The sequence below is a fragment of the Orbicella franksi genome, chromosome 8 (genome assembly GCF_964199315.1).
Source record: "Orbicella franksi chromosome 8, jaOrbFran1.1, whole genome shotgun sequence".
Taxonomy (NCBI): Eukaryota; Metazoa; Cnidaria; class Anthozoa; order Scleractinia; family Merulinidae; genus Orbicella; species Orbicella franksi.
In genome coordinates this window covers 18,442,493-18,454,471 of record NC_138152.1, presented here as the reverse complement: position 1 = coordinate 18,454,471, position 11,979 = coordinate 18,442,493, and the positions used below count along the sequence as shown (strand labels likewise).

General features: G+C 38.3%; 1 protein-coding gene across 3 annotated transcripts in view; it reads left to right on the top strand.

Annotated features, from left to right (window-relative positions):
• Positions 1-11,595, top strand: part of LOC145495200 (nuclear receptor coactivator 4-B-like) — a 12,699-nt gene extending 1,104 nt beyond the window's left edge. Inside the window, exons 1-2 of one of the 3 annotated variants that reach the window (XM_081474783.1) lie at positions 889-9,435; positions 10,097-11,595. In XM_081474783.1, the coding sequence (XP_081330909.1) occupies positions 7,752-9,413 (1,662 nt within the window). In that variant the 5' untranslated portion in view covers positions 889-7,751 and the 3' untranslated portion in view covers positions 9,414-9,435; positions 10,097-11,595. Of the gene's footprint in view, positions 1-888 lie in introns of those variants that run through there. The other 2 variants (XM_081474781.1, XM_081474782.1) reach the window with 2 other exon arrangements.
• The last annotated feature ends 384 nt before the right edge of the window (positions 11,596-11,979 follow it).

Below are 11,979 nucleotides of genomic sequence, written 5' to 3'. Positions count from 1 at the left end.
TTGCTCCGGGTAGCCTCTCGAGATCAGGCGTGTATTGAGATTTTCAATATTCTCTTCAATGTAAGTTTCACAACAAACCTCACGCAAGCAAAAAGGAGTTTATCGGTAAATTTTACCACTTATTTCACAGTTATTCAAACAAAAACTTACATTTTCCATGTATCAACATTGCCAAAATACATTTGCGATAAAACAACGGCGAAAAAGCGTTGATATCTTCCCAAAACCATGTTCTTGGGCGTCGAAACAACTTTTCGCCGTAAATTTCCTTCTAGCGACTTGCAATGTTTGCCCCCTGACGATCCCAGAGTTCTTTGCGCAAACACGGGCATCCTTTTAGTTCACTGTTAAATTTTTTATTTCTATTTTTTGTTAATTTCTTTCTATTAATTTTTCTTTAATTTTTTTTGGATTTTATGTTTAGACTCCGCACTCCGCACTTCGCACTCCGCGTTTTTGGAACAGCCCTTGGGAACAGCCCTTGAACAATGGTATACGTACAGGCGTTATTTTTTTCGCGCTCTTTCCCTCGCACGCGACTCGTACTTCGCGCTCGCCTCGCTTTCGCCTCTGTTCGCCTAAAATACGCAAAAAAATTACGCCTGTTCTGCAGGCTAGTTTCCCGCCGGACCACCTAATTATCTAATCTAGCAGAAACGGGCTTTGAGAAAGTCTAGGTGCTTGTTTATACATCCAATTAACTTTGATCAGATGCCTGAGAGTTTAAATGCTTCTGCTTTGATCTAAAAGCAGTCCACTTGTTTTGATCCAACTACATGACTATGACTCTGAAATAGAGCCAACATATAATAACAATCTTCCTGTATATTTGTAATAAACCATAACTTGGTTTTGACAGGAGCCGTAATCGATTATGGCTCCTGGTTTGGGGTTTTGAACAATCAAACTCGTCTTGTTTATGTTACTGGCTCGACATATAAATGATGTATGGCATTAAAAAGTCAGTTCAGTGGCATCAAAATTGTCCCTGTTTACAACCGGTCCATTTTCCAAGTTGAATGGCTAGGCTAGAGCTCCTAGGGGCAACTTTGATTTGCTTGGTATCTAGAGAGGACCCTGGGAACGAGATTGCTCAAGACGTGTCAGGGTTCACGTGCTCTCCTGCTCTCGTGTTTCGCAAGTTTCCGCAAATAACAATGGACCAATCAAAGTATGTTTCTTATCAATACAATTGACTACCCATAAGCTCCCTTATATAATGTTCTTTTTGATTGGTGCAGTGAGCTCAATACTAATACCCGCTGTCCTGTCGTGTCTGTCTCGGGAACACAAACGTTTTACGTGGTTGCCGATAAGGTTGGACTTTTCCTGTAGCCAGAAGAACTACAAAGAGCGATTTGATCGTCTTTCTCTGAAGTTTCTAATTCTGGTAAGGGTGTTCTCCATAGCTGTATCCTCAACGAGTTGAATCGATCTCCTATCCATTTAAGAAAGCCTTTTCAGGTCCGTTTCTCGAAGGTCCCGAAATGTTTTCGCACCCGGTAAGCCGCAGCAAAATCTCAAACCACATGATTGAAGAGCTGTTTAATCACATATTCTTAAATTGAACAGAGGGTTTCTTCATACAAGAAGTTTCAGGCGAATACACCTCTCTGTTGTTAGATATTAATTAAAAATGGCTTTGCGGACCTGAAAAGTTTCGGGGTTTTCGAGAAACGGACCCCAGGCCCGTAGCCAGAAAAAAAGTTTACCACCGAGGCAATCAGCGTGGCAATGCACGTCCATGGTTAAATTCTTTTTCTTGGTAAGCTTATTTAGGGTGTTTATGATGACTATAAACAGCGAAAATGAAAGCAAATGGCTAAGGTGAGTGCCTCGGTTTACCTTCTGTTGTTAAACTGACCGTGGTCTTTGCCGTCTGGCACAACAACAGTTAAGGAGATACTGTAGTGTGTAGTCGTTGATAAGTCGGCGTACGTGAGCATAACTTTTTTCCCTCTAAATTACGAATTGCTGTCTTCGTTGTTACGTTTACTTTAGTAAGCCTATTTATTCCTATATTGCCTGTATCACGAAAATCTATCGAAGTGGTTGGAAAGAGCACCTGAGATGTTTGTTTTTAGCTTAAGTTAACCCATTCGCTGCGGGTCATGTTTTCACCCCTTTGCGGGCCTAAAATGGGATTTTCTCGATTTTTTAAATTAAATTATTGACTTCTTATTAACCTCGAACATTCGGTCTTTATACCTTGCCACATTGAACTTGCTATATATCGCTCAGTCAATACGGCAAGGCCAAGGTTTGAGATTTTCCTGTAAAGACCGAACATTTGAGGTGAATAAGTTGTTTATTATATGTTTTTTTGATTTGTTTTTTTGATTTGTTTTTGTGTGGGCATTACGGGAAAAATTGTAATGCCCTGCAATCAGAGCGCACATTACATCTGTTACAATCACAGGCCATATAATAATGTGTTTTTAAAAATGCTAGGTTCGATTTCCGCCTCTTTCTCAAGTCCGGTCTACGTTCCCTGAGAAGAGATGGCTGGATGCATGAGTGGCAAAGCATGTCTGAGACGTAAATTCATAATTAAATTAATGTGGCGCTTCAGGTGGCCAGAAATGTCATCTGATGACAATCATAGGCAGGCCCACATGACGCCTATGGCTTGTAAAATTTGTGGTATTTTCGCCACTTCCTCTTTTAATTTTGGCCTTCTGACCTTTTTTGTTTCACATTGTTGCGGAATACATGCAGTTACATGCTGTGTTATATAGAAGACTTTTTTTTTAAAAAAGTAGAGCAGAGCTGTTCGACTATGGTGTAGCAACTGTCATGTCAAAGGTCACACATAAGTCGTATGGTGTGTACATGTGTGGTGTTGACACCATGTTTATGTTTTGCTAGTTCGGATTGCTTTGGCTCATTTAAAAATTTATTTTGGACTGGCTTCGCCAGAGACTGGTGTCACTTCCCGTCAAGAAGACTATCGTACGCATCACTTTGACTGAGTGCTTTGTTTCTTGAGATCAATGTTTGCATTTATCCCTCTCTTTGTTCGTTATCTGACATTCTGGCACCACATAATTCAAATATAGATTCTAACGCATAAGTCTGCTGACTATTTTCCGTGTTGTATATGCCACTATGCTTTAGCCTGTGTTGTAGACAGTCTAAACTGCCGGACTATATCAGGGATTTTATGACACGTCTGGCTGCAACACAGGCTACTATGGTTTAGATCAGGCAAGATTTCATCAGTTGATGGTATTTGGTTAAATGTCCCACTAATGTGATGGTACTTCATATTGCACGACTTCTTTGCTACTGCGAGAAAGCTAATTTATGCAGCCTGCTCGATTCTGGCAGGCAGATTTCTTATTGGTTGAAATTAACAATGCCAAGTCCACGAGTCCAGCCGTGAGTTCGGGGGAGGAGTGCGGGCTCCTCTCCTGAACAGCAGCTGGTAATCAAGCCTATAAAAATGCCTGAGTTTCAGAAATCAATTGTTTGAAGGAAACTAACCATTCTTTACATTATTTGTACATTTTGTTGATGAAAAATGTCAGTTAATAATCTCAGACATGTAGTCATCGTCACCACCATCTTCCAAGTCAGAAATATCTACTTTGTCGTCAGAAACATCCCTGATGCTTTCCAGGACATCACTGACTGTAAATCTACTCATAACTAGCAAGAGAACTCTTGCTAGACACTCGAAAAGATACTTGTGGCACAACCAAGATGGCGGCTGGCATTGACTTGATATGACAAATAATGTGTGGCACAAAGTGAAGATTCAAACATCATACATTTCTCACCAAATGTATTCTTTGTTACCAGGCCCTTATATGTTTAATTATATGCGGTTTCATTGTTTTCACAGTGTGCTTAAGTTTTCATACTTGTAAATGCGATACTTTAGGACGTACTGAGTACGTCCTTGTAGCATGTGTGTAATCTGAGACAGACTCAGTACGTCCTTGTAGCAGTGAAGGGGTTAAACATGGCCAGGAGTGTGAGTCATATCTGGTAAAATGACTAACTTCCCAACTTTCACTACTGGAAGTAAATAAATGAAAACAAAGTGACAAAGCAATAAAACTAGGGCAATTTTCATATGTTTTTCACATGATTTTCACAAACTTTTCATGTTTCTTTCTCATGCATAAGAAATATTATATCATATGAAAGGTTTCTGAAAACTTTGATGTCAGTTTATGTCAGATTCTTAATCGACATATGGTATCACTGCTTGGATTGGCCAACATGGTTGGCACATGCCTGGAATACTCCTTGAAAAACTGCTAGGTCCTTGAAAACTCCTTGAAAATGATTTTCTCCTTGAAAACTCCTTGAAGTTGAAGAAGCAGTGCTTGAATTTTATGAAAAAGCCTCGAATACTTGAGAATACAGCAAAATAAGTTCGTTTTGACATCAAAAGATTAAAAAGATTGCGTATAACATCTAACATCAGTTGAGAAACTCAGTTATTGTCTCAAAATGGCGAAGCCTTTAATAGCAGGACAATTCAGTGTTTCTCATTCAAAGCATATAAGTAACTGCACCTTCAATGGGGTTTCCCAGGTGTATTGTGTAGGCCCCGTCTAAGCAAATAAAACCACCAGGGAAATGTAGCTTGAAGTGTGAAATTTATTTGACTCTAGTCCTGTTTATTGTGTCTTAAATGAATTCAAAAGGTCAAAGAGGAAACCGCTTTTATAATCGACAGTGGGAACTTAATTCCAAGTACAAAGGTTGGTTGGGGTGTCTGGAAAACCAGAATAGTGAATAGTCGTGAACAGCGAATAGTCCCGAATAGCGAATAGTATGAAGTCTCGATTAGTGCGAATAGTGTGGAGCAGTCTCGAATAGTGGCAAATAGTGGCAAATAGGTTACCCAGTATCTCGCAGTCAACCTCACAGCAATGTAGGATGGGATTTTCTCGCTAAAAAGCACAGACGCTTATCAGGACAAAAAGAGTTTCTGAATGTAATTACTTCTGTTTTAACTGCTGCAAAAGCGTTAATTCGTCTTTATTAGGTCATCCTTGTGTTTTCTGTTTTCTTAATGTCAGTGATGGACAGCCCTAGCCTGAGTCTGGAGAAGAAAAGGTAATAAATTCACTGAAATTCTGTTGCTTATTTGGATAATTAATTAACACAGGACATTAGGTCCAAAGCAGTGACTATTGACCACTATTTGTCACTTTTCGGGACTGTTCGCCACTATTCGCACTATTTGAGACTATTTGCACTATTCAGGAATATTCGCTATTTGGGTTTTCCAGACACCTGACTGGTTGACTGCGTTTAAAGCTGACAGGAAAAAGGCCTTCTGCAAATGCTGTGATCGAATGATCAACATTTCAAACTTGGGAGAGTCTGCATTGAAATTGCACATGAAAAGTGAAAGGCACAAAAACAACAGTAGAATTGGAGGTGAACAGCCAGTGATATTATCCTCATTCGGTTTTGTATCATGTGGAAATGGAAATTCAGCTTTTTTGGAGTGACTGGGGAGAAATGTGATAATTGTGCCTGTGGAAACGGACTCCTTGAACATTGTGAAAAGTCCTTGAAAAGTCCTGGAAAAGTCCTTGAATAAAAGGTCATCAAACTTGTATGAACCACAGCCAAGTTCTTTTGATTTACAAGAATTTAAAAAATTCAGACTGCCAATCATCAAGTGTTTTGAAAACCTTGACTGTCAGTCCGTGCCATACAGAACTTTTTTCCAAATGTCACAGCTCATTGAGGTTTTTTGACATATCCAAATATCCATACGACTTTGACATCATATGGATATCAAATTTACGTCAACCGTGGTGAAATTAACTGCATTGAAGAGACACATTTATGACCTTTCAGAAAATGTGCACATGTTCGTAGTTCAAATGAAAAAGCTTATGGCATGAGAAGGTTCTTACTAGAAAAATGGTGTGGCACACAGCATACGTAGTGGTCAGGCACTCAAGGGGTTAAAAACAAATTGGATTGGCAAACATTTAGTGTTTTGACAGGCACCAAATGGCAACTGAACATTTCTTCAGTGATCAGATGGAAAAATTTGGTTGCCTAAAAGTGTTCACAAATGTTCATTTCACAGTGAAACTGAAACTCATGTAAAAAACAAAGTTTTGAAACACAAATTATTTTTTGCTTTAAATGTCATACAGTGAGACCTGTATTAATCAGACACCCTTGGGACACTTACTAATGTCCACTTAATACAGGGGGTGTTGACCATTTGTCAGAATGAACTGGTTGGGATGACCGTTGAATTAATGGTAAGGGTTTTTCCAAAATCAGCAAACCAACCGAACAAGATGGTGCTTACCATTTGCAATTCGATTTCTTGTTGTTTTCGGTTGATGAGAGGCTGGAAACTGGAAAATTTACCAAATGGTAAGGAAATTTCCACAATTCCGTTCCGAATGGAAAAAGAGGACTACCTCTGGAGGTAGTCTACAAAATTATTCCAAATGGATTTTCTGGAAAATTACTGTTCCATTTGACTTCAACTGAAATTGGCGGATTTTTTTGCTAAATGGTAAGCACCCAGTGTGTCTGCTCTAAACAGGTTCTAATATAATGTGCAGCAATAGTTGATAATTGAGAAGGAATCTGCCGCAAGTTTGAATAACAAGGAGACAAAAACTTTGTACCAAGATTATTTACACTGTATTGCAAACTTCTGGATGACTGTTTTAAATATCTTCTTGAGGGAAATCATTTGTTAAAACAACATGTTGAAAACAAATTTTGAAGTTCATTTGAAACACCTGAAAGTACTGGTGAAATGAAACTGATTGTGAAATTTTACCTGTGTTTGCACAATTTCTCTGAACTTCGAAGTTTGTTTTTTGAAGTTTCTGTGGAACACAGTGTTACAGTGTAAGATCAAAGATTGCTGATTTCACAATGTCCGGTCAGTCAATGCATCAATCTGGAATAATGTCTTTAGCTTTAAAATGACATCACTGAACAATGTTAAAGGAGTCTGAGTTGAGCCTTAAGAAATAAAAAGCTTATTGCAGGTGTTGTGCAACAAAATGTGCAGATAGATCTATCCCAGCTCTACCATCTGCTTATCAAGAATATCTGGTGACATATAAATTGATGATGTCACAAGTGGTACAAAGAGCATGACCACTCAGGACATGTATGTAAATCCTTGGGGGTCAAAGGGTTAGTAATGTCAATATCGACTGGTATAACTAAGATCATCTTTCGTTAACGTGGAAAGAGCGACTTCTGATTTGGAAGCTTTCAATATATCCAAACCTTCAATGAATTCCTTAGCACTTTTTCTCCTAACTGTGAAAAGTTTTTAAAGATTTGCTGAGTACCAACAAACATTTACCGGCAAAAGGAAAACACATGTTTATGCAATGCACCCAAAGTACTGTCAGTTCAACTGTCAGATGAAACCTCTCAAGACATGGTGGCCAGCTGGTACTATTTCAGTTATATTGTCCAATAATGTAATATACTTATTTATGAAATTTGTTAAGAATTCTTGACAATTACAATTATTGTAAATGTAGTTTACATATTTTAATTAAGGGGGTCAGTTCTGTATGAGGATTAAGTTCTTCCTTGCCTATTTGCATGTAGATATTTATATATTTATTATGCAGATAAAGCTGTTATAAATATATAAATTTCCATTTTAACTGTTTTATTGCCATGAGTGACATTTTTTTCTCTTTGCTCTCATTCCCAACAACAACAGTGTTTCCAGGATAGCTAACCTCTGTTCCATTTTTAGACACTTAGGTTTCATCATGGAGTGCAGACAGGGCCTGACTGATCTTTTGGGAGAATTGTATGGTAACATCGATATGTTGCAAAAGGCAATTGCAGAAGTTGGTCAGATCAAAGGAAGCTTGAAGACAACGGCCTCAGATTTGAAGTCACAGATTCGGGACAGTGTCAGCCGCCATCTAGAGGCATTACGAAACAGAGAAACCTGGTTGCTAGGACAAGTTGAGGTGGTTCAGCATGTTAAAGAAGATGCATTGCACCAACAACAATCGGAACTCAACAAGGCTCTTGGAAGACTGCAGTCACTTTGTGTATTACTGGAACAGACTGGTGAAGTCCTTGACACTAAAAGCCTGGAATGTCATGTAAGGGAAAGCATAACTGCTCTTGGTGACCTGAACTTTTCTCCTGAAGAAACCAAGGTTATCAACTTTGTTGCCCAGAATTTTGAACTTCAAGAGCTAATTCAGAAGTTTGGAAATGTGGTTTCTGATAACCCTGGTGTTGACAAGCAGATAGTTCCCTACTTTCAAGTGCTTGGACTTGGTAAGAAGAGTTCCTTCTTCACTCCATCAGGGCCAAGTGAAAAGTGGCTCATGAAGACCAGTGGTGCAAACACTTCACAACATACCCTCAAAATCCCTTCCTTTGAGTTAAATATCCAGGACTGGCTGCAGCAGAAGAGAGTGCCAAGCACCAGTACCACAGAAAGCTCAGTCCCTTTTCCCAAGCCACATCCCATAGAGCATTGGTTATCCAAAGGCCAGTCAAAGACTTCTACAGTAGAAAAAGAAAATTCTTTGGAAACACCAGAAAACAAGGGGCAAGACAATGGCAACGATGCAACTATGGTAAAGAACAAAACATCAGAAATCCAGGGCTGGCTTTTGGATTCTTCTAGGACACGTGATTCTACTATAATGCCCTTAAGCCAGTTCAACTACTACAAAGTTGTAAAAATGTCTGAATCAAGCCAGTGGTTGAAGAAGTCAGGAATCACAGAAGATGCACTTCCCACTAATCATACTGGTATAATGTATAACAATATCGCTACTTCAGGTGTTGATGAGTGGCTGAAGAAGAAAGTTGAAAGTACAGGCAGTACAAAATTCTCAAGAAGTATTAGTACACAGTCATGTTCAGATTGCCCTGCTGGATTGTCATCAGAGTGCTCTGACGTGGAATTGGATGACACCTTGAATGAGATGTCTGACCGTTTGGCAGTAGAAAAAGAAGATGGTGAAAACAGCAGTGGCTCTGGGGCTTCCTCAAGTTATCTTGCCAGTGAAGTACCTGATAATGATAGATGGTTATTCAAGCAGTCATGTAAAACCAATATTTTAGCCCAGGACTACGCTGGTATTAAGAAATATAAAGATAATCTGGCTGCTCAATCTACTCAGCATTGGCTGCATCCCCGCAGTGAGCAAGGGTCTGATAACAGAGACGCTGAAGAGCTCGCAGCAAGTGGAGTGAAGTCCTACATTGACTCTCTTCCAGTTGGTAAGAACCACTGGCTTTTAAATCCTTCTACAGATAAAGACATATGCAAGTGGCTGGCAGGTAGCTCATTTGAGAGGTGTAAAAACTGTCCAACCCTGTGTTCTAAAGGAGTGTTTAAAGTCTTCGATCAGGTAGCAAGTTCCAAGAATGGTTGGCTGCTGTCACAAGAACTATACTGAGAGTCTTTAAAAAGAGCTGAAGGTACCAGTATGTGTAGTGTTTTATGCTTCTTATTTTCAATGATATGTTTCACAGTGTTCAAGACCAAAAAAAATTAAAGCACTGTAATTAGAAGCTGTTACTTGTAAATAAACACTTGTAATGTGTTCTTGTATATTTTTTGCTCCAGTGTCCCTATGTGGGGTGGGTATGAATGTTTTCTGGAACCACATTTTTTGAAAGAGAGCATAGAGCATGGATTTGCATATGTAGACACTAACACAATTACAGTTGCCAATAAAATTAATGTGTAGTTGCAAGAAGCAGAAATGTCAAATAGTAAGAAAAAGGGGAAAAAAGAAAAGAAAAGAAAAGAAAGATGATTAGAAGCAGGGTCTTCTATCAAACAGTTTACCTGTAAAATTAATATGAAATTTGTTGAAACAACCTGCAAAGCAAGTTACTTCATGAGTTGACATCTGCATGCAGTTTCTAGTAGTGAGAATTGTTTCACCACCAGAAAAAATTCTTTGATTAGGAGCAGGGCCTTCTATCAGGAATGCTTATAAATACAAATTTAGTTGAGAGAACCTTTAGAAACATGTAATTTTCACTTTGACAGTAACACAGTTATGAGAATGCAATTCGTAGAGCGTAGAGCATGGATTTGCATATGTAGACACTAACACGATAATTATTACAGTTGCCAATAAATGTGTAGTTGCAAGAAGCAGAAGTGTCAAATAGTAGGAAAAAGGGGAAAAAAGAAAAGAAAAGAAAAGAAAAGAAGGATGATTAGAAGCAGGGGCTTCTATCAAACATTTTACTTGTAAAATAAATATGAAATTTGTTGAAACAACCTGCAGAGCAAGTTATTTCATGAGTTAACGTCTGCATGCAGTTTCCAGTAGTGAGAATTGTTTCACCACCAGAAAAAAATTCTTTGATTAGGAGCAGGGTCTTCTATCAGGAATGCTTATAAATACAAATTTAGTTGAGAGAACCTTTAGAAACATGTAAATTTTCACTTTGACAGTAACACAGTTATGAGAATGCAATTCCTAGAAGTAAATGAAATCAATATGTTGTAACAGAAAGAAGAGCTATATTGTTCTTCAAGTAGAACTTTATTGTAGGCCAATTTGCATAAGTAGTTGAGCAAGTACACTTAGCATGCAGATCAGATTGTTTGTATAACACTATTTCTCTCAAAAGACCATGACATATAAGGATTCACTATTTTTCTATTTATACATTATCCATCCATTATTGGATGCCTTGTGTAGATAAGCTACATGTAGCCTGATTACATGCCAATTCCTAATCAAGTTGGGTACAGCTGTAAGTGCAGGTCCTGTATCTGGGATTTTATATTACGCAAAATACTTTTGTCAGGAAAAGTTTGTCTTGTGCTAGTTAAAACCTTTTAGGGTTGTGTCTGTCAAATTTAATTTCCACTGAGTTCAACTTTTTTTCAGTTCAGGTGGTTAGAACCAGACAGCAGGAATTTATTATGTCTCTTTTTTTGAGGGGAGGGGGTGGGAGGAGGGGGGTTTGGTAATGGATTTGATGGTTTGGAATGATGCTTTCATGGGACAGTAAATTAAAAACTGATTGTTTAAGTACACCGTATTCTTAATGGGGAAAGGTTATGTTGGGGTTAAATGTAAAATGTAGATTAGTTTTATGAACATGTAGTTAATCTGAGAGCGACGTGAATTACACCGGAGCCTACTGCAACTTAACAGGGAGACTAGGATCTAGGACGGGAATAACGTGTACTGGTGCTTGGTTTATATTTATATTACTACACGTACACTGTAGTATAAACTGCTATCCATTCATCAAGTGGATTGTATGTAGTTAACAAGTAGATTCCATGTTACAGTGTCTGTTCAGTAATAGATCAGAGATGACATCAAAAATGTTGTAAGGACAAGACGTGGCGCATGAGCAGATAGCTGACTGGGTCACTGATGTTCTTACCACATTTTGAAGTCTTCTGCGATCTATAACTGAACAGACGCACAAAAACATGGAATCTTTTTGTTATAGATAATAAAGAAACTAAAACAAGTTGTAATGATGTCATCGATAACGATTATACGTCAGTTCTCCTAAGTAAGAACCAATCTAAAGAGAACAATGTGACTTCTTATATAATTTTGGATAGCAATAAAATTGGACATTGTTTTTCTATCAGTTTCCTGACTGTTTTAATGCTTCTGCGTGAAAAATATAAGTGAAGTTGCAAGGCGCAGACATTGGTAAAGTGACTATTTTAACGCTTCTGTGTGAATAGCTCAGATATTGGTAAAGTGACTATTTTAATGCTTGTGTGTGAATACCTCAGACATTGGTAAAGTGACTATTTAAATGCTTGCGAGTGAATAGCTTAGACAATGGTAAAGTGACTATTTTAATACTTGTGTGTGAATAGCTTAGACTTACGTAAGGTGACTATTTTAATGCTTGTGTGCGAATAGCTCAGACATTGGTAAATTGACTATTTTAATGCTTGTGTGTGAATAGCTCAGCCATTGGTAAAGTGACTATTTTAATGCTTGTGTGTGAATAGCGTGGACT